At 35.8% G+C, this 27,310-nt stretch overlaps 1 protein-coding gene across 1 annotated transcript; it reads right to left on the reverse strand.

The window, feature by feature from the left end:
- Positions 1-1,486: 1,486 nt before the first annotated feature.
- DLX4 (distal-less homeobox 4) lies at positions 1,487-27,005 on the reverse strand. Its single transcript, XM_053694506.1, has 3 exons — positions 26,427-27,005; positions 20,618-20,811; positions 1,487-5,485 (listed from the first exon to the last, which is right to left on the reverse strand). Exons 1-3 carry the CDS (start codon positions 26,743-26,745, stop codon positions 5,243-5,245), a joined length of 756 nt encoding a protein of 251 aa, XP_053550481.1. The 5' UTR covers positions 26,746-27,005; the 3' UTR covers positions 1,487-5,242.
- Positions 27,006-27,310: the final 305 nt, after the last annotated feature.

The raw sequence follows: 27,310 nt of genomic DNA on the forward strand, positions 1-27,310 counted from the left end.
TACATACCCTGGTGATTTTGGCCTGGTAACATGCACACAAGTTGACACAAAGGGGTTGAATGGCTATTAAAGGTAATCATCCTCACCTGTAATCTGTTTGCTTGTAATTAGTGTGTGTGTATAAAAGGTCAATGAGTTTCTGGACTCAAGACAGACACTTGCATCTTTCATCCAGTGCTGCACTGAAGTTTCCGGATTCTGAGTCATGGGGAAAGAAAAAGAATTGTCAAAGGATCTGTGGGGAAAATGTAGTTGAACTGTATAAAACAGGAAAGGGATATAAAAATATATCCAAGGAATTGAGAATGCAAATCAGCAGTGTTCAAACTCTAATCAAGAAGTGGAAAATGAGGTGTTCTGTTTGATAACATTCTGCATTCATCTTGCCATCAATTCTGACCAAATTTCCTGTGCCTTTTTAGCTCACACATCCCCAAAACATCAGCTATCCACCTCCGTTTTTCACAGTAGGAATGGTGTACCTTTCATCATAGGCCTTGTTGACTCTGAATGTAGCGTTTATGGTTGTAGCCAAAAAGATTTTTTGTCTCATCACTCCAAATGACTTTGTGCCAGAAGGTTTGAGGCTTGTATCTGTGCTGTTTGACTTATTGTAAGCGGGATACTTTGTGGCATTTGTGTAGTAATGGCTTTCTTCTGGCGACTCGACCATGCAGCCCATCTTTTTTCAAGTGCCTCCTTATTGTGCATCTTGAAACAGCCACACCACATGTCCTGTATTTAACCTGAAGTTATTTGTGGGTTTGTCTTTGCATCCCAAACAATTTTCCTGGCAGTTGTGGCTGAAATTTTAGTTGGTCTACCTGACCGTGGTTTGGTTTCAACAGAACCCCTCATTTCCACTTCTTTATTAGAGTTTGAACACTGCTGATTTGCATTCTCAATTCCTTGGATATCTTTTTATATCCCTTTCCTGTTTTATACAGTTCAACTACCTTTTCCTTTCCCCATGACTCAGAATCCAGAATCGTCATTGCAGCACTGGATGAAAGATGCAAGGGTCTGTCAGGAGTCCAGAAACTTATTGACCTTTTATACACACACACTAATTACAAGCAAACAGATCACAGGTGAGGATAATTACCTTTAATAGCCATTCAACCCCTTTGTGTCAACTTGTGTGCATGTTATCAGGCCAAAATCACTGAGGTATGTAAACTTTTGATCAGGGTCATTTGGGTAGTTTTTGTTGTCATTATGATTTAAAAAGAGTAAACACAGTTGATTGATAATAAATGGCTTCAGCCAAACACTAACCATGAGTGAAAAAGTTTTTGTGTTATCATTCATATTCTCTGAAAAATGGCCAAGAAATCATAAATTCTGCCAGGGTATGTAAACTTATGAGCACAACTGTATATATATATATATATATATATATATATATATATATATATATATATATATATATATATATATATATATATATTGCATGCAATCATGAAAAAACAGTCATCAGTCTATATTATTTAATAAAAATTTTAATAACATGTGGCTTTGTTATGCCATACAAAGCAATGGAAAAATACATATGCTTTATTGGATTATACAATTTTTTTTTGTACAAAAACAAAATATTCCTTGAGGAAAATGTAGTTTTTCTTATATAAAGCAGCAAATCTTGATATTGTAAAAACAATAACAAAATATTGTATAAATAAGGGGATGGGAAATAGTGGTAACATAGCTACAATTTGGTTAAATAAATACAAAAATGTATAATAATTAAGTTTAGTTCACAAAAAACTGTGACTTTATACAATGGGGTAGATTTATCATAGTGTGAGAGGACATGATACGGTGTAGCGTATTATGTCCGCTGCAGAACGATAAATGCAGACAGCATACGCTGTCTGCATTTATCATTGCACCAGCAGTTCTTGTGAACTGCTTGTGCAATGCCGCCCCCTGCAGATTCACGGCCAATCGGCCGCTAGCAGGGGGTGTCAATCAACCCGATAGTATTTGATCAGGTGGATTTCTGTCCGCGGGCCTCAGAGCAGGCGGACAAGTTATGAGTCTTTTTTTTTTTTTAAGCGACTGATATCCCTGCAGAATTTTGTAAACAAGTTTTTTTTTTGTGCTTAACATCAGAGCTTTTGACATCTTATGAATGGAAATACAATAAGCTCATGTGGTTTTCTTTACATATCTTTTTGTTTTATTCTTCCTTTACTTTACTTTTTTAAAAACAGTAATGGCTTAGAATAAGACTATTTCTCTTTCTCTAGTTTACTAGGAGAAAACAAATATCATCTCCCTATGGGCCCGTTGATAAAAGCATTGAGATAAAAGCAATATTTTAAAAAGTTATCCAATTTGTAATTGGCATTGCCCCTAAAATGTTAAAAAGGGCTGAAATCCCTGTTTGAAGTCATTCTAACCAAGAGGTGTTTTACTATACATCTCTATGGGTATATTCTTTTATGATACTGGCAGAATTTTACAGCATCGCAACCTACATTAAAGGTGTAATGTAAATGATCCCTTTGGACAGTATTAAATGCAAATACAATGTACATGTGTCAATAGAAACTTTTGTTGCAATAGTAAACTAGAACATAAATAATGCACCTATAGGAGGGGGGGTATTGTGGGTATATTGTACATATGTATACATTGTATTATTTATATGTATTACAGTGTAAAATTCTATATATATTTTATTGTTGACATGATACAAGCTCCACTGGAGCTCTGAGCAGCTTCAGTATTTAAAATGCTGGAGCACAGAGAATATCTAGCTATGCGCACGCAGAGAAAAACGTTAAGACTAAAACAGTGATAACGTTTACTAGAAGCATTTTTTCCAATACATGCATATTATGAATATATTTCTATTCAAAGATGTAAGTCATCTATGTGCATTAACATTTTGACTGGAATGTCCCTTCAAGTATTTTCGTGAATTTAAAAATCGTGTTTTTTGCTTTTGCCGTGTTTTTTTTTTTCTTAGGAAGAAGATTTAGGCACCAAATTATCAAAGTGTGAGCAGACATGATCCGCTATAGCTGTCAGCATTTATCATTGCACAAGAAATGCTTGTGCAATGCCTCCCCCTGCAGATTTGCGGCCAATAGCTAGATGGTATCCGATTGGGTTGATTGCTGTCCGCCGTCTCAGAGGTGGCGGACAAGTTAAGGAGCAGCGGCGGTCTTAAGACTGCTGCTTCTTAATTCCTGTTTCCTGCGAACCTGAAGGCTTGCGCTGAAACAGATGCATAGGGGCTGATTGACGGCTTGATAAATCAGCCCCTTAATGTTTGAGATATTAACATTTCATAGAAGACAGTAGCTGCGACTTTCTATTTTTACCAAATTGCGTTTTTAACTGTGTAAAATGTGTTTTGTGTATTTTTTTTAATATTCTAATTTGATTGCCTGTTCTGAATGTGTTATAATATAGAACACGCCAAAAGCAAAACCCAGGATTTTTAAAATCACAAGACTTAAAATACAAATGACAGCATTTTGCAATTTAATACCTATAAATAATACATTGTATACATATGAACAATATACCCACATGCCTACTTCTCCTATAGGTTTAATAATATTTCCTGTTTGTTTGTTTCTTCTTTATTAACAATGGAGATTACAAACATAATGTATATAGGTTTTTCATGGGCGTAACCTGTATTTTAATGGGGAAACTTCAATGTAAGTTCCTATTTTTAAAAGGACTATCCTCCATCTTAGATGCACCTTTTCAGTCATATTAGTCTCGCCAACTTCTCAGTGGTGAGATTTTCTATTGTAACAAATCTACTGAATGTACAGTGAAGCTTAATTTACATATGTATTATCTGAACTTGTACTGCACAGACACCAATTTTTGTTTTAGTGAACGCACAGTCTATGTTGGGTAAACATACTTGGAATACATATTCCCCCCTTGCCAAGTTCTGAGATCACTTGCGATGTTGGCTGAATTTTGATGAAACTGTGAGTCCTATTATTTACTAAGGATTGCACATAACCACTCGTCGGATCAGAGAGGTTCAGCCCACTTTCTAAAAAAATATTATGGAGCCACGGATTGCGAGAATGGCAAGACCAAAAAGGCAATTTCTTTTAGCTCTGACTATCCTTTTATCATCTGGACCTATGGGGCTGATTTATCATTGGTCTATCCGACATGATCCGCTCCTTATTTCTGATCAATGGATGTTATAGGTAAACTTTAATGTTATGCTTATATCATTTTTTTAGTCCTGTTTTTAATGTGTATTAAAAAAACTCAAAACATTTTCTAGATTAGATCTCAAGATTTGCTGTTACTTGTGATTCAATTAAAATCTCACAAAATGTGTAATCTGTAGACTCTTTATCGTCAAGGTACTTAAATGGCTGAAACTACTGTACTATAAATTTTGTTGTTATTACAACTGGAAAAAAATAATAATATTTGTCCATTCATTTATTTAATTTTAAACTTTTTTAACCACACATTGGGGTTGATTCCAGTCCATTAGAAAAATGTATCAACTTATTTTTTTGCAAAGATCCCACTAATGGTGATTTTCTGTAGAAAATCATTAAATACGCTTTTCTATAGGACTGGAATCAATCTTGTTATGTTATAAATCCTTCCAACTATTGTTACTTTGTGATAAAAATAATAAACTAAAAAAAAGTTTTGGTATAAAAGAGAACAACGTGTTTCTTTAATATTTAAATAATCCTTAATTATTCCAAAAAGGAGAACATATTCATTCTCTCAATTCTCAGAGGAAGACTAAACTTGGTCCTTGAGGTTAATAAGCAAGGTAGCCTGATCAAAGTAAACAAGCACATTAATGCAACTGTGATTAAGGAGACCTGTTTGTTGCACTTTGAAACCCAATTATAACTCCCATCACCAGACATTTTACAATTTAAATATCTGCTCCAAGTTCTTCTTTAATAATTGAAGTTTAGGGGTGATAACTTCAACAATAGATATCTTCCATCAAGTATTATCCACTTCAATTCCCTGAAGAATGAGTGTTGAGAAAGCCTCATTGATTAGCAATAAATCTGTAGTCTTTGAGGAGTCTAGATGACATGTTCACTCAAGAGTGTCCTTCTTTTGGTTCAAACAACCAAGTATTTCAATAATTTAGTAACTTTTACACAACATATCAGTCATGAATGACACTAAGATGTTTCCATCTGTGAGTGACGCAAATGGCAAATGTTTTATGTGCTGGACCTTGTGACATTCTAGATATTTTTTTAAATCACATCATTGGTGGTCTTGACATGTTGTCTTGAGTCTGATACCAAGGACTGAAACTGTTCATATAACTGGAGGAAATTTGGGCAGTTTTACCAACAGAGGGCATCTCCCATAATGGAGGCATGTTGGGTGAGCATGGAGATAATGAGGATGAAGTATGAGAGAGGTCTCCATCTTGAACACTAGAACCATGTTTCATGATCTTCTTGTATTTAGATCTCTTGTTTTGGAACCATATTTTCACCTGAAAGAAATAAGAACTTGATTTGAAATCATCAATACAAATAAGATTGTGTTAATGTTGGCATGTAAAGTAAACATACATAAAAATAGTTTTTGTAAGCATGTACCGTTCCATATATCCACTTATCATTATGGCGGTTTTGAAAAAGTTTTTTTATCTCCCAGAGAAATTATGTTTCTATTACATTTCCATTTCTTTATATTATATTGATTTTTACAATTATAACAATGTAGATTGGAATTATAATACATTAATGTTTATTCTATTATGTATTCAATTCTAATAATATCAGTATAAAACTACTAATAATAATGTGTTTAATAGTAATAATGAATTTAAAAGGACATAAACACATTAAGCATTAAAAAAAACTGTAAAATTGTAAAATGTAATTAGAATTTTTTAGGGTATATATATATATATATATATATATATATATATATATATATATATATATATATATATATATATATATATATATATATATATATATATATATATATATATATACAGTGGGGCAAAAGTATTTAGTCAGACACCAATTGTGCAAGTTCTCCCATTTAAAAAGATGAGAGAGGCCTGTAATTTTCATCATAGGTATACCTCAACTATGAGAGACAAAATGTGGAAACAAATCCAGAGAATCACATTGTCTGATTTGGAAAGAATTTATTTGCAAATTATGGTGGAAAATAAGTATTTGCTCAATATCAAAAGTTAATCTCAATACTTTGTTATATATCCTTTGTTGGCAATGACAGAGGTCAAATGTTTTCTGTAAGTCTTTACAAGGTTGTCACACACTGTTGCTGGTATGTTGGCCCATCTCCTCTAGAGCAGTGATGTTTTGGCGCTGTCACTGGACAACACGGACTTTCAACTCCCTCCAAAGGTTTTCTATGGGGTTGAGATCTGTAGACTGGCTAGGCCACTCCAGGACCTTGAAATGCTTCTTACGAAGCCACTCCTTTGTTGCCCGGGTGGTGTGTTTGGGATCATTGTCATGCTGAAAGACCCAGCCACATTTCATCTTCAATGCCCTTGCTGATGGAAGGAGTTTGCACTCAAAATCTCACGATACATGGCCCCATGTATTCTTTCATGTACACAGATCAGGCGTCCTGTTCCCTTTGCAGAGAAACAGCCGCAAAGCATGATGTTGCCACCCCCATGCTTCACATTAAGTATGGTGTTCTTTGGTTGCAACTCAGCATTCTCTCTCCTCCAATCACGACGAGTTGTGTTTCTACCAAACAGTTCTACTTTGGTTTCATCTGACCATATGACATTCTCCCAATCTGCTTCTGGATCATCCACATGCTCTCTAGCATACTTCAGATGGGCCCGGACATGTACTGGCTTAAGCAGGGGGACATGTCTGGCACTGCAGGATCTGAGTCCCTGGTGGCGTAGTGTGTTACTGATGGTAGCCTTTTGTTACGTTGGTCCCAGCTCTCTGCAGGTCATTCACTAGGTCCCCCCATGTGGTTCTGGGATGTTTACTCAGCGTTCTTGTGATCATTTTGACCCCAGGGGTTAGATCTGGCATGGAGCCCCAGATTGAGGGAGATTATCAGTGGTCTTGTATGTCTTCCATTTTCTAATTATTGCTCCCACAGTTGATTTCCTCACACCAAGCTGCTTGCCTATTGCAGATTCAGTCTTCCCAGCCTGGTGCAGGTCTACAATTTTGTTTCTGGTGTCCTTCGACAGCTCTTTGGTCTTCACCTTACTGGGGTTTGGAGTGTGACTGTTTGAGGTTGTGGACAGGTGTCTTTTATACTGATAACATTTCAAACAGGTGCTATTAATACAGGTAATGAGTGGAGGACAGAGGAGCTACTTAAAGAAGAAGATACAGGTCTGTGAGAGCCAGAAATCTTGCTTGTTTGTAAGTGACCAAATACTTATTTTCCACCATAATATGCAAATAAATTCTTTCCAAATCAGACAATGACCTCTAGTTATCAAGCCGTCTACTTACCTGCCTTCGCTGGCCCCAATACGCCCACCTAAGCTCGCCTCACATCACCGCCGCGGACCGGAATATGCTCGCCAAAGTTATTTAAAAAGCTGTCAAAAAGCCACGCACCAAGTACGGGCGATGAGCAGTGGACTGTGATAGTTATCACTCATCTGATCTCGCTGCTCTTCGGCTTTTTTACAGCTTTATTGATAAGCTGTCACTAAGCACCCACACTAAACTACACTGTTCTACCCCCTATACCGGCACCCCCGGAGCCCCCCGCAACTAAATAAAGTTATTAACCCCTAAACCGCTGCTCCTAGACCCTGCCGCAACTATAATAAATGTATCAACCCCTAAACCGCCGCTCCCGGACCCCGCCGCCACCTACATAATACCTATTAACCCCTATCCTGCCCCCCCTATACCGCCGCCACCTATAATAAATTTATTAACCCCTATCCTGCGGATCCCGGACCCCGCTACAACTAAATACATTTTTTAACCCCTAAACCGCCGCTCCCGGACCCCGCCGCCACCTATATTAAACTTATTAACCCCTAATCTGCCCCCCCTACACCACCGCCACCTATAATAAATTTATTAACCCCTATCCTGCCCCCCCTACACCGCCGCAACCTATAATAAAATTATTAACCCCTAAACCTAAGTCTAACACTAACCCTAACATCCCCCTATCTTAAATATTAATTAAATAAATCTAAATAAATATTACTCTTATTAAATTAATTATTCCTATTTAAAACTAAATACCTATAAAATAAACCCTAATATAGCTACAATATTACTAATAATTATATTGTAGCTATTTTAGGATATATTTTTTATTTTACAGGCAAATTTAAATTTATTTTAACTAGGTACAATATCTATTAAATAGTTATTAACTATTTAATAGCTACCTAGATAAAATAAAGTCAAATTTACCTGTAAGTAGGCTGACCATATTGCCGCTTTAAGAAGGAACACATATGAAAAATACATATGTGAGGGTTCTTATACAATACAATTTCTTTAAACAGCCCTGAAAACAGCCCTGACATATGTATTTTTCATATGTGTCCCTTTTTAAAGCGGCAATATGGTCAGCCTACCTGTAAGATAAAAACTAACCTAAGTTTCAATTACACCTAACACTACATTATAATTAAATAAATTATTCCTATTTAAAACTACTTACCTGTAAAATAAACCATAAGATAGCTACAATGTAATTAATAATTACATTGTAGCTATCTTAGGATTTATATTTATTTTACAGGCAACTTTGTATTTATTTTAACTAGGTACAATAGTTATTAAATAGTTATTAACTATTTAATAACTACCTAGCTGAAAGAAATACAAAATTACCTGTAAAATAAATCCTAACCTAAGTTACAATTAAACCTAACACTACACTATCATTAAAATAATTAAATTAATTAACTACAAATACCTACAATTAAATACAATTAAATAAACTAACTAAAGTACAAAAAATAAAAAAAACTAAGTTACAAAAAAATAAAAAAATTACAAGATTTTTAAGCTAATTACACCTAATCTAAGCCCCCTAATAAAATAACAAAGCCCCCCAAAATAAAAAAATGCCCTACCCTATTCTAAATTACAAAAGTTAACAGCTCTATTACCAGCCCTTAAAAGGGCCTTTTGCGGGGCATGCCCCAAAGTAATCAGCTCTTTTGCCACATTTTGTCTCTCATAGTTGAGGTATAACTAGGATGAAAATTACAGGCCTCTCTCATCTTCTTAAGTGGGAGAACTTCCACAATTGGTGGCTGACTAAATACTTTTTTGCCCACTGTATATATATATATATAAATTTAAATTATTTTTTTATTATTATTATCATTATTATTTTTTTTACTTTGTTGGCTGGCCACTAGATTTAATGACAATTTACCAAATACTCATCTGTTCTGGTACATTAAAAACAATAGTTAAAAATTACAAATAAATCAATATAAAGAACAAAGTAGAAAAGTTAATGGGACATATCATATGTTATATTTGAAATGTAAAGCAATGCTTGTTAAATTCAAATATTATTTAATAGTATTTAAAATTGAATATGTAAAACTAATTCTATTAAAGGTAATCACTGCTAGAATGATACATTTAAACAGCAGTGTTAAAGGGACACGGTTATATTAACATACTTTTTACCTCTGTGATAACCTTTTATTTAAGGCTCTGAAGACTGCCCCCTTATTTCAGTTCTTTTGACAGGCTTGCATTTTAGCCAGTCAGTGCCCTCTTATAAGTAACTCCACGGGTGTTATCTATGTGGTACACATGAACTAATGCCCTCTAGCTGTGAAAAATTGTGAAATTCATTCAGATAGGAAGCAGCCTTCAAGGGATTAGAAATTAGCATATAAGCCAACCTAGGTTTAGATTTCAACTAAGAATACCAAGAGAACAAAGCAAATTTGAATAAAATAAATTGGAAAGTTGTTTAAAATTACATGCCCTATCTGAATCATGAAAGTTTAATTTTGACTAGACTGTCCCTTTAATAGTAGTTAAGGGGGTTGGTCACTGTATCTTGTTAATGGAAGCCAAGAGGTTATATTCACTTTACTGTATTTCTCTTAAGATTCAGTTGTGGCTCATAAAACATTTGTGTAGTCTTAATATGTTATACTAAATTTGCTATGCTCTAAAGTCTCTTATTAAGTATTTTATTCTGCATTTGTTGATTATGCAATTATTCTGTATTTAATGGTCCTTTCATTTTTTTTTTCATGCAAATAAATATAAAAGGGGGAGCTTTTGTTTGTGCCATTGTACACATCAGTGTTTCTTGTACTTTTACCATAAAGCTGTCACTAGAAATGTTGCCATACTTCAGTACGCTCCAACTTGCTTCACTTTCAGAGGGTATGCACAATGCTTAACTAAAATATCTCAGGAGTTGCTATTTTAAAGGGACACTCAGGTAAAATTAAATTTTTAATAATTCAGATAGAGCATGCAATTATAAACAACTTTCCAATTTACTTCCATTAACAAAACTGTGCACAGTCTTTTTATATTTACACTTTTTGAGTCAACAGCTCCTACTGAGCATGTGCAGGAATTCAGACTATACGTATATGCATTTGTGATTGGCTGATGGCTGTCACATAGTACAAGGGGAATGGAAATACACATAACTTTGAAATTTGTTAGAAAACTCATTTGAAGTTCAGACTAAGTGATATTGCATTATCTTGTTATTATGCATCTGTTGATTTAGCAAATCTGCTGTATTTACTGGTCCTTTAATGCTCCTTTTCCCATTTCCCTGAACAAAATTTGAAGGCTGTGTTTCTTGAGGCAACTTGTTTACAGCCAGGACATGCTCATGACATTGTGCTGCCTGTGTTCAAGAATAAAATGGAGCCCCTCGTCTCTCTACACACTACAGTCTTAAAGGGACATGAAACCCCAAAATTTTCTTTCATGATTTAGATAGAGCGTGCAAGTTTAAACAACTTTCTAATTTACTTCTATTATCTAATTTGCTTCATTCTCTTGATATACTTTGATGAAAAGCATATCTAGATAGGCTCAGTAGCTTCTGATTGGTGGCTGCACATAGATGCCTCGTGTGATTGGCTCACCCATGCGCATGGCTGTTTCTTCAACAGAGGATATTTAAAGACTGGAGCAAATGAGCTAATAGAAGTAAATTGAGATTTTGTTTAAAATTGTATTCTCTACCTGAATCATGAAAAAAAAAGTGGGTTTATTGTCCCTTTAACCCAACCAACTTACAAGAGTAAGTTGTCTCAAAGATTAAAATTCAGTAGACTAAAATTTCTCATGTGAACATGCAGATAGGCATTGTACAAGATTCATTTCTCTTTAAAAACACTATTATACAGATCATGCTCTCTGTATGTGCTGCCCCTGTCAAGTGCTGCCTGGGTCTCGTGGTCACCCCTGGTTGGTGACAGTGCTGGACCTATGTACAGGTATGAAGAGCAGGCACTGTGCAAGATGCTATATAGAAATAGCTGGTGGGGGATGGTGGAGCAAGATAAATAGCCTTCCTCTTTTAGGTGTGCAGATACTACAGACAAAAGGTAGGTTAGCCACTGGCTACTGTTTTTACATTACACATTGATGATGAACAGCAATAAACAAATAACACACACACTTAAATGCACAAAGACACTCTCCCTCACACACAAAAACTCAATATCAGTCTGGGATAACTTATCTTGTGCACACCCTTTCAATACAATACACACGCATGCTATGTGTGCAGGGGGTAACATAATCATTTTATCAGATGCATTTTCGTAAATTACATTTTCCTAATCTTCTAGTCAAATTTAAATTACATACATAAATTTTAATGAGACACATATGGGGCATATTTATCAAGCTCTGTATAAAGCTTGATGCCCTCATAGGCTCGCCGGAAACAGCCTAAAGACCGCTGCTCCATAACCTGTCTACCTGCTCTGAGGCGGCGGACAGAAATCAACCAGATCGAATACAATCGGGTTGATTGACACCCCCTGCTAGTGGCCGATTGGCCGCGTATCTGCAAGGGGCGGTATTGCACCAGCAGTTCTACAGAACTGCTGGTGCAACGATAAATGCAGAGAGCATATGCTGTCGGCATTCATCGATGTGCAGTGGACATGATCCGCAATATCAGATCATGTCCGCTCGCACATTCATAAATAAGCCCCATAGACTCATTTGTATAGACATATGCACTTATACACATTATTATTATTATTATTAGTATTAGTATAGTAGTAGTATGAGTATTATTATTATATTTCTGGGTAAGGTGCCAAAAGAATCTTCAGCACAGGAGGAATAATAAAAAAAGATGAGTTAAAAAGGCAGATGGTATAAAAGGAATAACGGCCCCCGCTCCCTAGAGAGCTTACAATCTATGTGGTATTTATAGATAACAGCAGTAGGAAAACAACTTTTAGGCACAATTGATGGTTATACACTTTCATATATGATTATACACTGACAGTAACAAAATGAAACAACCTTAAACAGACACACACAAGCCTTACACGTATACACTTACACTCACTCATACACTAAACACGTATACACTTACACTCACTAAACAAAGACAAACATGCTTAGAAATACAGATACAAATGTACAGGGAATAGTGCAACCATCAAACACACACTAAACTCAAGCAAATCCATTGGTACAAACATGTATGCCATGCACACGCATGCCGTAAAAGGAAGTTAGTGGTAAATATGTGATCTGAAGCCTTTCATATGGTTTACTGGATTAAGTCATCAGCCCTTACTATAGAGGTCACTTAAATCTCTGTACCTGTCCATAGTCTTTGGGATTAACTTGTAAAAGTTCACTTAATAACAAAGCAGCTAAAATACAAATATGGTACAGAATTGGTAAATGTTGGAATGGGGGCTGTCGGTGCCAAAGCGATTTCTGTTGTCTTTACTGAAATCGCATCTTGCATGGACGGCACTATAAAAACGACATTGTATTAGCTAGTTATAGTATGCCTCTATATTCTGAGGTATGTCGACTACACATTCTTTACCTTTTATTGTGATAAAGTATAAGTTAATACTTGTCTGCTTTACATTCTGTGGTATAGTGTGAGTTGTTTCCTAAAGATCTTTATAAAGGGGCCATTTTGTAGTAGCAGTGTAGAGTGTAGCACCAGGGAGTGGTGGTGCAAAAAGGATGGAGACAGAGGGAACTATCAGCAACAACAAGTACACTTAGTCTACTGCTCCCTGCTCCTGGGTTTCATTCTCTATTTCAGATCAGCCCCTTCACTGACACAGTAGTTGACTATGAGATGGCAACATTTCAAATGGAGACATTTTGCAGTTACTATTTTTCATGTCAACATCTTGAGCTTGACATCTCACTGGTAAACATATTTGTTTATACCTTATATATAGTGTGAGCTAATACCGGTCACCATCACATAGATGTAGTGTGAACTAATACCTGTTACCATCACATAGATATAGTGTGAGTTAATTACTTTGCATGCTATGGTTTAGTGTAAGTTAAAGGGACCCCTACACATTATGTATATAGTGTGAGTTATTACCTGTCACCTACACATTCTGTGGTATAGTGTGAGTTAATGTCTGTCCCCTATACATTATGTATATAGTGTGAGTTAATGCCTGTCCCCCACACAATATGTATATTGTCCCCTACACATTATGTATATAGTGTGAGATAATGCCTGTCCCCTACAAATTATGTATATAGTGTGAGTTAATGCCTGTCCCCTACACATTATGTATATAGTGTGAGTTAATGCCTGTTCCCTACACATTATGTATATAGTGTGAGTTAATGCCTGTCCCCTACACATTATGTATATAGTGTGAATTAATGCCTGTCGCCTATACATTATGTATATAGTGTGAGTTAATGTCTGTCCCTACACCCCCTACACATTATGTATATAGTGTGAGTTAATTCATTTGCATGCTATGGTTTAGCGTAAGTTAAAGGGACCCCTACACATTATGTATATAGTATGAGATATTGCTTGTCACTTGCACATTCTGTGGTAAAGCGTGAGTTAATGCCTGTCACCTGCACATTCTGTGGTATAGTGTGAGTTAATGTCTGTCCCCTACATTTTATGTATATAGTGGGAGTTATTGCCTGTCACCTACATATTATGTATATAGTGTGAGTTCATGTCTGTCCCCTACACATTATGTATATAGTGTGAGTTAATTCCTGTTCCCTACACATTATGTATATAGTGTGAGTTAATGCCTGTCCCCTACACATTATGTATATAGTGTGAATTAATGCCTGTCGCCTATACATTATGTATATAGTGTGAGTTAATGTCTGTCCCTACACCCCCTACACATTATGTATATAGTGTGAGTTAATTCATTTGCATGCTATGGTTTAGCGTAAGTTAAAGGGACCCCTACACATTATGTATATAGTATGAGATATTGCTTGTCACTTGCACATTCTGTGGTAAAGCGTAAGTTAATGCCTGTCACCTGCACATTCTGTGGTATAGTGTGAGTTAATGTCTGTCCCCTACATTTTATGTATATAGTGTGAGTTATTGCCTGTCACCTACATATTATGTATATAGTGTGAGTTCATGTCTGTCCCCTACACATTATGTATATAGTGTGAGTTAATTCCTGTCCTCTACACATTATGTATATAGCATGAGATAATTCCTGTCCCCTACACATTATGTATATAGTGTGAGTTGATGCCTGTCCCCTACATATTATGTATATAGTGTGAGTTCATGTCTGTCCCCTACACATTATGTATATAGTGTGAGTAAATGCCTGTCCCCTACACATTATGTATATAGTGTGAGTTAATGCCTGTCCCCTGCATATTATATATATAGTGTGAGTTAATGCCTGTCCCCTACACATTATGTATATAGGATGAGTTAATGCCTGTCCCCTACACATTATGTGTATAGTGTCAGTTAACGCCTGTCCCCTACACATTATGTATATAGTGTGAGTAAATGCCTGTCCCCTACACATTATGTATATAGTGTGAGTTAATGCCTGTCCCCTACACATTATGTATATAGTGTGAGTTGATGTGTGTCCCCTACACATTATGTATATAGTGTCAGTTAACGCCTGTCCCCTACACATTATGTATATAGTGTGAGTTAATGCCTGTCCCCTACACATTATGTATATAGTGTGAGTTAATGCCTGTCCCCTGCATATTATGTATATAGTGTGAGTTAATGCCTGTCCCCTACACATTATGTATATAGTGTGAGTTAATGCCTGTCCCCTACACATTATGTATATAGTGTGAGTTAATGCTTGTCCCCTACACATTATGTATGTAGGGGTCGATTTATCAAGCAGTTAATGGAGCTGTTTCAGCGCGAGCCTTCAGGAGTTAAGAAGCAGCGGTCTTAAGACCGCTGCTCCTTAACTCCTACGCCTCCTCTGAGGCTGCAGTCTGCAATCCGCCCGATCATGTATGATCGGGTTGATTGACACCCCTTGCTAGCGGCCAATTGGCCGCGAACCTGCAGGTGGCGGCATTGCACAAGCAGTTCACCAGAACTGTTTGTGCAATGTTAAATGCCGATAGTGTATGCTGTCGGCATTCAGCAATATCTGGCGGACATGATCCGCTACAGCGGATCATATCCGCCAGACATTGATAAATCTGCCCCATAGTGTGAGTTAATCCCTGTCCCCCCTACACATTATGTATATAGTGTGAGTTAAAGTGAATGTAAATTTTGATGCTAAAGTGCCTGTTTTTTAAAAATTTTATTATAAACAGGGGCACTTTAATTCATCAAAATTTACATTTCACTCCTGTCGTGAAAAAAAACTTACCTTTTAATCTTGACAGCAGCTCCAGCTTCCTCCGGTCGTCGCAAGCCATTTCTGATGTCAGAAATGATGGATAGGTCCTCCTCCAATCACGGCTTCCCCCCGGGGAAATCAATGACTGATTCGGAGCCGTGATTGGAGGAAGCCGGATTCCTCATTTTAGACCCAGGAAGAGGCTTTGCGACGGGTGGAGGAAGCTGGAGCTGCTGTCAAGATTAAAAGGTAAGTTTTGTTTCACAACAGGAGTGAAATGTAAATTTTGTTGAATTAAAGTGACCCTGTTTTTAATCGAATTTTTAAAAACCGGGCACTTTAGCATCAAAATTTACATTCACTTTAATGCCTGTCCCCTGCACATTCTGTGGTTTAGTGTGAGTAAGTGCCTGTCCCCTACACATTCTGTTGTATAGTGTGAGTTAATATGGGTAGACTAGATGGGTCTTTTTGATTCTTATCTACCGTCAAATTCTATGTTTCTATGCTGAATGCCTGTCACCAACATATTATGTATATAATGTGAGTTAACACCTTTTCCGTGCACATTATGTATATAGTGTGAGTTAATGCCTGCCCCCTGCACATTATGTATATAGTGTGAGTTAATGCCTGTCCCCTAGACATTATGTATATAGTGTGAGTTAATGTCTGTCCCCTACACATTATGTATATAGTGTGAGTTAATGCCTGTCCCCTACACATTATGTATATAGTGTGAGTTAATGTCTGTCCCCTACACATTATGTATATAGTGTGAGTTAATGCCTGTCCCCTGCACATTCTGTGGTATAGTGTGAGTTAATGCCTGTTCCCTGCACATTCTGTGGTATAGTGTGAGTTAATGCATGTCCCCTGCACATTCTGTGGTATAGTGTGAGTTAATGCCTGTCCCCTGCATATTCTGTGGTATAGTGTGAGTTAATGCCTGTCCCCTGCACATTCTGTGGTATAGTGTGAGTTAATGCCTGTCCCCTGCACATTCTGTGGTATACTGTGAGTTAATGCCTGTCCCCTGCACATTCTGTGGTATAGTGTGAGTTAATGCCTGTTCCCTGCACATTCTGTGGTATAGTGTGAGTTAATGCATGTCCCCTGCACATTCTGTGGTATAGTGTGAGTTAATGCATGTCCCCTGCACATTCTGTGGTATAGTGTGAGTTAATGCCTGTCCCCTGCACATTCTGTGGTATAGTGTGAGTTAATGCCTGTTCCCTGCACATTCTGTGGTATAGTGTGAGTTAATGCATGTCCCCTGCACATTCTGTGGTATAGTGTGAGTTAATGCATGTCCCCTGCACATTCTGTGGTATAGTGTGAGTTAATGCCTGTCCCCTGCACATTCTGTGGTATAGTGTGAGTTAATGCCTGTTCCCTGCACATTCTGTGGTATAGTGTGAGTTAATGCCTGTTCTCTGCACATTCTGTTGTATAGTGTGAATTAATGCCTGTCCCCTGCACATTCTGTGGTATACTGTGAGTTAATGCCTGTCCCCTGCACATTCTGTGGTATAGTGTGAGTTAATGCCTGTCCCCTGCACATTCTGTGGTATAGTGTGAGTTAATGCCTGTCCCCTGCACATTCTGTGGCATAGTGTGAGTTAATGCATGTCCCCTGCACATTCTGTGGTATAGTGTGAGTTAATGCCTGTCCCCTGCACATTCTGTGGTATAGTGTGAGTTAATGCATGTCCCCTGCACATTCTGTGGTATAGTGTGAGACTGTGAGTTAATGCCTGTCCCCTGCACATTCTGTGGTATAGTGTGAGTTAATGCCTGTCCCCTGCACATTCTGTGGTATAGTGTGAGTTAATGCCTGTCCCCTGCACATTCTGTGGTATACTGTGAGTTAATACCTGTCCCCTGCACATTCTGTGGTATAGTGTGAGTTAATGCATGTCCCCTGCACATTATGTGGTATAGTGTGAGTTAATGCATGTCCCCTGCACATTCTGTGGTATAGTGTGAGTTAATGGCTGTCCCCTGCACATTCTGTGGTATAGTGTGAGTTAATGCCTGTCCCCTGCACATTCTGTGGTATAGTGTGAGTTAATGCCTGTCCCCTGCACATTCTGTGGTATAGTGTGAGTTAATGCCCGTCCCCTGCACATTCTGTGGTATAGTGTGAGTTAATGCCTGTCCCCTGCACATTCTGTGGTATAGTGTGAGTTAATGCCTGTCCCCTGCACATTCTGTGGTATAGTGTGAGTTAATGCCTGTCCCCTGCACATTCTGTGGTATAGTGTGAGTTAATGCCTGTCCCCTGCACATTCTGTGGTATAGTGTGAGTTAATGCCTGTCCCCTGCACATTCTGTGGTATAGTGTGAGTTAATGCCTGTCCCCTGCATATTCTGTGGTATAGTGTGAGTTAATGCCTGTCCCCTGCACATTCTGTGGTATAGTGTGAGTTAATGCCTGTCCCTTGCACATTCTGTGGTATAGTGTGAGTTAATGCCTGTCCCTTGCACATTCTGTGGTATAGTGTGAGTTAATGCCTGTCCCCTGCACATTCTGTGGTATAGTGTGAGTTAATGCCTGTCCCTTGCACATTCTGTGGTAAAGTTAATACAGTCTGACAATTATATGGTATGACACATAACTTATGTATTAGAAAAATGTTTTACGATTATTAAAGGGACATTCCAGCCAAAATTGGAATCCACATGGATACATTTTAGCTTTGAATAGAAGCGTTTTTGTAATATACATTTATTAGCAAAAATGCTTCTTATAAAAGTTATAGCTGTTTCAAAAGTTTATTTAACTCCTTAATGACCGGTCTTTCTATGGGGGTCTTTTTTCAAAAGCGCACTATTTTAGCAAGCCTGCAGGAGGAAGGGTCTAATAGCACAATTATACCCAGGCAATCCCTTAAAGACCAGTGATGTACAGGTTACATCGTGACCGTGCCCCAGCATTTTAAACACATCACTTGCTCAGAGAGCCCAAGGTGCTTGTACCATCTGCTAATGACTCAATTTGTTAATTTCTGAAATGATACAAGCCCCACTGGCACTCTGAGCAGTTGCAGTATTTAAAATACTCATGCACTGAGAATATCTAGTTATTCTTCACATGCAGGTGCAGAGAAAAATGTCAACACTAAAACAGTGATAACTTTTGCTAGAAGCATTTTTGCCACAGTATGTACAGTATATTGCAAATATGTTTCTATTCAAATATTTTATTCATTTATGTGCATTTCATTTTTTACTTTATTTTTTACTTAACTTGTCCCTTTAACTCATTTAGATCCTTTTTTACTTTTATTTATATCATATCATGTTATATTCTTCTATCAAACCATTTATATTGCAGATAAACATCACAGTTGTTAAACGCCATTTCTTGAGGGATACACATTTATAAATGTTTAAAGGGACACTGAACCCAATTTTTTTATTTTGTGATTCAGAAAGAGCATGCAATTTTAAACAACTTTCTTATTTACTCCTATTACCAATTTCTCTTTGTTCTCTTGCTATCTTTATTTGAAAAAGAAGGCATCTAAGCTTTTTTATTAGTTCAGAAACCTGGACAGCACTTTTTTATTGGTGGATGAATTTATCCATCAATCAACAAGGACAACCCAGGTTGTTCACCACAAATGGGTCGGAATCTAAACTTACATTCTTGCATTTCAAATGAAGATACCAAGAGAATGAAGAAAATTTGATAATAGGAGTAAAATAGAAAGTTGATTAAAATGTCATGCTCTATCTGACTCACAAAAGAAAAAAAATGGGTTCAGTGTCCCTTTAAGTTAAGACACAGGTTTATTATTATTTATTTCTCTGGCTTAAAGAGATACAATTAAATTATCATGATTCAGATACAGAGTACCATTTAAAAAACAAACAAAGAGTTAATGTTGATAAAATAGATACATTTCATTTGTTTTAAATTGTATGCTGTATCTGCATCATGAAACTTTAATATTGTTGAGACTTCCATGTCGCTTCTAAACTGAGGCAATCAAGCCCTATAATTGGACAACTCTGATATTTACTTTCTGTCCTCAGCTTTAATTACACAGTTATAAACATCTCAGCAAATCACATAGAACCACAGTTCCCAAATGAATGTTATTTTGCTCATAGCTCCATTCTGATAATTCTTTATTTATTTTAATTATAAACTTGAGCGGCCAGCACTTAACAATACCTGTTGTCTGTTTTCTATTTACTGATATACTGCTACATTCTCCTCAGCAAATCATGTGCTCAGTTGGTTAAAATCACAACCTTTAACCCTTTGAGTGCTAAACACTTTCCCACCTGGGTGCTAAGCTTTTTTAAGTTTTTTTTTTTTTAAACATTTTTTTAAACTTTTTTTTTTTTTTCAGACCCCCAAGACTTACACTGTTGGAAAGGTTAGGCGATTACCTTTCCAGCGTTGGGTCTTGGGGGTCTGTAGCTGCTTAGATGCCTGAGATTCAGGCTTCTAAGCAGCATGCCCCCTGCTCCTATACTTAACATTGTTAAGTATAAATAAAGTTGCACAGTGCAATGCCTGTCACTATACAGGCCCGATAGCCGGAGTAGGAGCGAGTGGGAGCCCCCAGATCTCCCTCAAGGTGGGAGAGTGCTAGCAACGGCTCTGAGCTGTCATTAGCACCAGAGTGGGAAACTCTGCGACGGCTCAGAGCCGTCGTTAGCACTCAAGGGGTTGAACCAGGCAGGACAAAATAACACAGTTATATTGTTCTTAGACACACAACCAAAACAAATGACTGAAACTTGCCTTTTTTAGTGATTACTGATGTTGTTATAATTTACCCCACACCTCCAACCCCTCACCTGGGTCTGCGTAAGGCCAAGCTGGGCAGCTAACTCAGCTCTCTCTGGCAAAGCCAAATACTGTGTCTGTTGAAACCTCTGGTTTAACGCCTGTAGCTGAAGACTAGAGTATATCGTTCGAGGTTTCCTTATCTTCTTTCCTTTGCCATTTATTCGGATTTCCCCATTTTCTATGACTGTTGATTTCTCTATCTCTGAAATAAGGACAATAAAAATAGCTTTAGAACATATTTTAATCATTGTATTATTATTTTTGTATCTTCAAGTGAATATTTTAATAATAAGTATTAACAAAACTTTTGTAAAAACTGGCTAATGTACACATAACTGAGTATTATTACCATTAGCAGAAATGAAAGAGCCAATGTACTTAAAAAAAAACTTAAATAAAATCAGACAAATAGAAAAGTATAATAAACATCTCTGAATTTGTCTAGAGTCTGAACGCTGGATATTGAAGGCTAAAGGGTGTACCTGCCAAGGTCAACTAGATCCTAAAGGCTCAAGCCGTCAATTGCACAGAATGTGGAAATGTGACATTACACTGAGGAATATTTGCTGTTATTTATGGGGAGAGCAGTGGATGTCTGTATCATTGTGAGGAAAAAGAATTCTATAAGGGCACTGAAACTTAATGACAATGTCTTCCCCAATTGGCAATAATCCTCTAAAACAAAAATTGTAATACAGATAAACAGTTAAAGGTTATTTGCTGTTATATGGGATAGGTTTATAATTAAAAAATAATGTATTAATCGCTAGAGTTGCAGCTAATGAAACCAAGTAGTACAGTGAAGAATGCCACCTTGGTTGCTACTCTTGCTCTAAAATTCTAAATCATAATACTCTTGGTCTGCAGAACATAATAATGAGAGGAAACTCTTAGCTAGAACACCACTTTTTTTTCTCAAGGAGTAGACATTGTTTTATTCTATATTTCATATATTCCTCTTACTCATGTCTCCAGTGGTGGTCCTTGGCTTTATAATTTAAAGATACTAATAAAAGAGGTAAAATAGCTAAATATTAAAGAGTGATGTTTTTTATTAAAAAGTTTAGCTTTTTTTATTTTACTCCCCAGTCTCGTTCTTCTTATGTTGATGCCAATTCTCATTTTATCACCTTTTACGACCTGCCTTAAAGGGACAGTCTACCATAGAATTGTTATTGTTTTAAAAGATAGATAATCCCTTTATTACCCATTCCCCAGTTTTGCATAACCAACACAGTTATATTAATATACTTTTTACCTTTGTGATTACCTTGTATCTAGGAACCTTCTTCCAGCCCCCTGATCACATGACTGTGACTGTTTATTACCTATTGTCTTGCATGTAGCATTCTTTTGTGCTAAATCTTAAATAACTTTCTGTGCCTGAACACAGTGTTATCTATATGGCCCACGTGAACTATCAAGTCTTTTGTTGTGAAAAACAATTTAAAAAAACCTTTTGATAAGAGTGATAAGAGCAGCCCTCAAGGGATTAGAAATTAGCATATGAGCCTACCTAGGTTTAGTTTAAACTAAGAATACCAAGAGAAAAAAGCAAATTTGATGATAAAAGTAAATTGGAAAGTTGATTAAAATGACATGCCCTATCTGAATAATGAAAGTTTAATTTTGACTAGACTGTCCCTTTAACATCCCTCTTCTGCTCTGAGGCTTCCGTTGCTGCTTTTAATGGTCACATGATGTAAGGTATAGGGCTATGGGGTAACAGGTAACTGCACTCAGATTGATGGGCAGAGCACTGGACAAGTAAAAGTGATGTGTCTACCAGATTCAGGGCTTGAGGATTGGTAGTGACAGAAAAAAAGGATGCCAGATGACTTTTATTGGTTTGCTAAAGGACCAACACAGTTAGAGTAATCTGCAGTTTTGCAATTGAACTTGGCACAATTAAAGAGTTCATCTCTAGTTAAAGGGACAGTCTAGTGAAAATTAAACTTTCATGATTCTAATAGGACATTAGGACATGCAATTTTAAAAAACTTTTAATTTTACTTTTATCATCAAATTTGCTTTGTTCCCTTGGTATTCTTTGTGGAAAGCTAAAGCTAGGTAGGCTCATTTGCTATTTTTTAAGCCGTTTAACTGCCTCTTTTCTTAGTGCATTTTGACAGTTTAGACACTGCTAGTTCATGTGTCATATAGATAACATTGTGCTCCCCGTGGAGTTATTCAAGAATCAGCACTGATTTGATAAAATGCAAGTCTGTCAAAAGAACTGAGATAAGGGGCAGAGGTAAAAAGTGTATTAATATAACTATATCTATCTTTTTAAACAATAACAATTCTGGAGTAGACTGTCCCTTTAAGTAAGCCATGCACCACACTATACTTCAGGACTAATTTTACAATGACAGCAGATAGTGGAGAAAGACAAAGTTTGCTTTAAAACAATTTTTTCTTTTAAAGCCAAGCAATGTTTTTTTGGGTTGTTTTTTTTGCATATAAACACATGTAGAATGATATAAAAAATAGTACTCAAGATTAAAAATCCAAGAACAGTGGTTCCCTGGTAATTCAAAATTGTTAAACCCATCTTAAAAATATATTATAACCATTAATTAGACAGCAACCTGATAAGTTATTTAAACATTCACTCAATAATGACATTGGGATGTTTTGCTCTTTATAACTATAGCAACAGTAAAGCTATAGATTCTTTACAAATGACTTATATATTCTATTACATAGAGCTATGAGTAAGATGTTAAATGTTTATTAATATGATCATTTCATTTAATTGCTCTAAGTAATAAGTATGTATAGACTAGTGCATAAGTGTATTCTCTTAATAATATTAATTACATGCAGTTTAGAGATATAAAGTATATATAAAATATGTTAGTTGATTAGAGCAGGTACTGTATATCGAAGGGCCAAAACTAAGTAAAACAAAACTTTACTCTTATCTCACTATGTTAAAGCCAGGACAGGGATTAATTTACGCACTTCATGGTATATTTGGCCAAATCCGATAATTATAGGTGCAGATTTAAAGAAACTTAAATACTTATATGTTTGAGGTCAGGAATATACTGCACAGACATTAAATTATTACTGAACATTCATACCTAGAATCACATTAAATCAGGCCCTGGTTCACTGAGGACATGTCACTTTCACCTTTACAGGGATTTGTAATCTTTAAATATGAAATTAAATTGTCATTAGTTATTATTGGTCATTGGACTAATATATTAATAATTGCTGCCACTATATGTATAAACAGTCATATACATGAGTATAATTCACAGATAACAAGTATAATTGAAATACTGCACACACATATACTTATCCTATATAAAATACATTACACATTCAGACTAATAAAATATATACTGTCCCAATCAGGTTTGCAAGTTCACAGATATAAATACTTATATGGAGGCAAACAAATACATAAATGCACTACACAAAAGTATTCACATAGAGGTACATACAAATACATATATTTAGAGAGTCATATCATTTTGTAGCATACACTTACATGCTTATGAAGACATGCAAATACATACGTGCAAATACATAGATACTACGAGTATGCACACAAAAATCATATAGAAATACATGTATATATGTATTAAATTCTTACACTGTCATAGATGCACACAAACACATACAAATTAAATGCACATACATGCACATACGGAAACATAGAAATCAGAATGTAAGCACAGACATAAACCTGCATAAACACTTAAATACATGCATGCATACTCACACAGCCACCTACACATACATGTAAATAATGTAATACATGTGCACTGAGACACATACATACATATATATTCACAAACATATGCAGACACTAATATAAATAGATTGACATGTATAGACAAATACAGACATATATACACATGTACCAAACATATGCGCAAACATTGACAGGCATCACACATACTGTATATCTAGATTTGTGAACACAATACATATAGTTTAGTTCTAAATTCAGTAAATCAATTACCACTAATTATAGATGATTCACTATTACTTGTATGTAATGTTTATTCTTTTTGCGATATGTCAGTTAAAATGAAGTGGTTATTTTCAAATTAATTATATTTATCCTGTGTTGTAAATTAAAGGTAGATTGTAAAAGAACTCAACACATTTCAATAAAATATATGGTTTACTATGTTATAATTTATGTTCCTTATTTTCCCATTTTCATGTTAAATATTTACTTTATATTACTCTTTTGGATAGCATTTATATTTTGAAACATCATATATAATTATTTTCCCTTGTACCTAAAATTTTCAAGTAATCATGACACAGTAAATCCATCTGTCAGGTAGTGATTCCTTTTAGTGATCAATGCAGAATCAATAACTAACTTCAAATGAATATACTTCATAATGATTCTGTAAAAGAAAATATAAATTGAAGAACCCAGAAAATATTTATTCAAATTAAAATATAAAGTTAGTATACTAAAGGCATTACTACCTTTTATATATATATATATATATATATATATATATATATATATATATATATATATATATATATATATATATATATATATATATATATGTATATATATATATGTATATATATAATATATATATAATTTTCCTGTATATAAATTAAGTAAATATCTCAGTATTATTATTAAATGATTTTTTTCTGCTTTTTTTGTATCTATATATATTAAACATCCCGCTTCCATAAAAATATACATTAATATATATGATGTTAGATTATAGATACACACAATTTGTGATCTATATACATACAGCTAGATAGATATTTGCACTTCACGTGTTGCTTCATACTTACTAAAAGATCATAGGTATCATGATTAAAGTTAAATGTGGCCTGCATGGCATAAACATGGCATAAATAACAGAGATTTTAGATAGATTAGTTATTAATAAAAAATAAGGATATACCCACATGGCATATATACATGGCATATATAAATAACATCGATTTTAGCTAGATTAGTTATTAATTAAACAAAAAATAAGAATATTGTTAAAGAACATATATTTTTAAATCAAATCCAAATATTTTGGAATAAATTTCAATGTTCAAGTATTATTGTAATTAAGATACATACTTATTACAAATATTAATATAGTCCTTTGGGGAAAATATGAGAGTTATGATATCACCACATTGCTTAAATAGTCATTTAAATTATAAGCAGTAATTGATTTAAAGAGAGTTCATTTTTTTTAAATCCTAGTATCTTAAGACTTTAGTTCCTTTTAGTGATCTGGGATTAAAGGGAAGGTGTAACTAATTCCAAACAAGGCAGTGCAAAGGATTTTATAATAATGAGGCTTAACTGAACTGTGCCCAGCTCACAACCGTTCCATCTAGATCTGTGACAAATTCATTTGTAATAAGAAAACATCCTTCACTAAAAATATAAATGTATGTGAAATTCACTTTAAATTACATTAAATTAATGTAGGAATTGAACATTAAAACTGGAATAAAAACATTTATTTTGTTTGTTTATGCATACTTATGTTTTGATGCAATTTGTTCTTTTTAATTGGTATGTAAAAAAATAAAAAATAAATAAGTACACAAAAAAATTATAGAAATGTAAATCTTACAAATATTGTAGTATTGTAGTAGTGTTTTTAATTACATACTTTATAAATGATTTACAGCATTTTAAGATTATTATTTTTGTACAATCTAAATTGTTTGTATTATACAAACATGTTTTGTTTGGGGCATCAGACCCTATGTATAATTGCAAGCATTTTCCATTTAATAAACATTCCAGTTACATAGGATTTGGCACACAGAACTGGTTCAAGTGCTGGAATACCATACCTGGGTCTTCATGTAGCCTCCCACCATGGCCAGTGGTACTAGGATAATGTTGGTAGCTCAGGTAAGAGCTCCCCTCATGATGAGGGTGATGGTTTGGAACAGCAGTTGCATAGGGGTAAGCCAAGGATCTGCTTCCATAAGATGAAGTCCCTGGGGAGAAAAGGCTATCATGTCCACTGGCGTGGAAGCCATGCAATGGGTAATGTCCATGAGACAAGACTGGAGAGTGTTGATGTTGTGGAGAACTTGTTGGTCCATGGTTGAAGTCCAGGTAAGAAGACCTGGATGGGTCCAATAGGGTCTCTGCTAGTGAGGTCATTGTTAATGTTGGAGACCAGTCTGGCCAAGTCTATGTCAACATTGATGGAACCCCATGTCCATGCTCCATAGTCCACCTCTTTCTCTAGTCACCAGAAGCTCAGCTAAGCCTCTGCCTGTCAGCTAAATGGTACCTTTTCTCTACCAAACTCTTCACAGTACAGTGATCCTCCCCCAGCCTTGTAATTGGTAAGTGCCTCTCCTGATGTCACAGATTCTTCCCCAGGGAAGCCCTCATTAATATAATTACCACCAAGCCTCTTGGTGCAGGCAGCTGTTTGAATAAGGCTGCACAGAACCTGGTCTGATATACAGGTTGGAACTTGCTCAAGATCTGTCTGATCAACAAGAGAGGATAGAGACAAAGAGGGAGGAGGGACACACGACATACAAAACAGTGTGTGTGTGTCTATCACATGACACACACACGAGTGTGTATGTGTGTGTGCTTGTGTGTCTGTGTGCAACAGAGAGAGAGATGGCATACAAAATAGTGTGTGTCTATCACATGATACACACAAAAGTATGTATGTGTTTGTGCTTATGTGTTTCTGTGCAACAGAGAG

The sequence above is a fragment of the Bombina bombina genome, chromosome 1 (genome assembly GCF_027579735.1).
Source record: "Bombina bombina isolate aBomBom1 chromosome 1, aBomBom1.pri, whole genome shotgun sequence".
Classification (NCBI taxonomy): Eukaryota; Metazoa; Chordata; class Amphibia; order Anura; family Bombinatoridae; genus Bombina; species Bombina bombina.

What these genes read in the sequence shown, in the direction of transcription:
- DLX4 (XM_053694506.1), bottom strand. Translation starts at nt 26,745, where the DNA reads ATGACCTCACTAGCAGAGACCCTATTGGACCCATCCAGGTCTTCTTAC. An exon ending in GAGGCTACATGAAGACCCAG is followed by an intron (nt 20,812 to 26,426) that starts GTATGGTATTCC and finishes TCCTTATTTCAG; the next exon opens with AGATAGAGAAATCAACAGTC. An exon ending in TTGGCCTTACGCAGACCCAG is followed by an intron (nt 5,486 to 20,617) that starts GTGAGGGGTTGG and finishes TATTTCTTTCAG; the next exon opens with GTGAAAATATGGTTCCAAAA.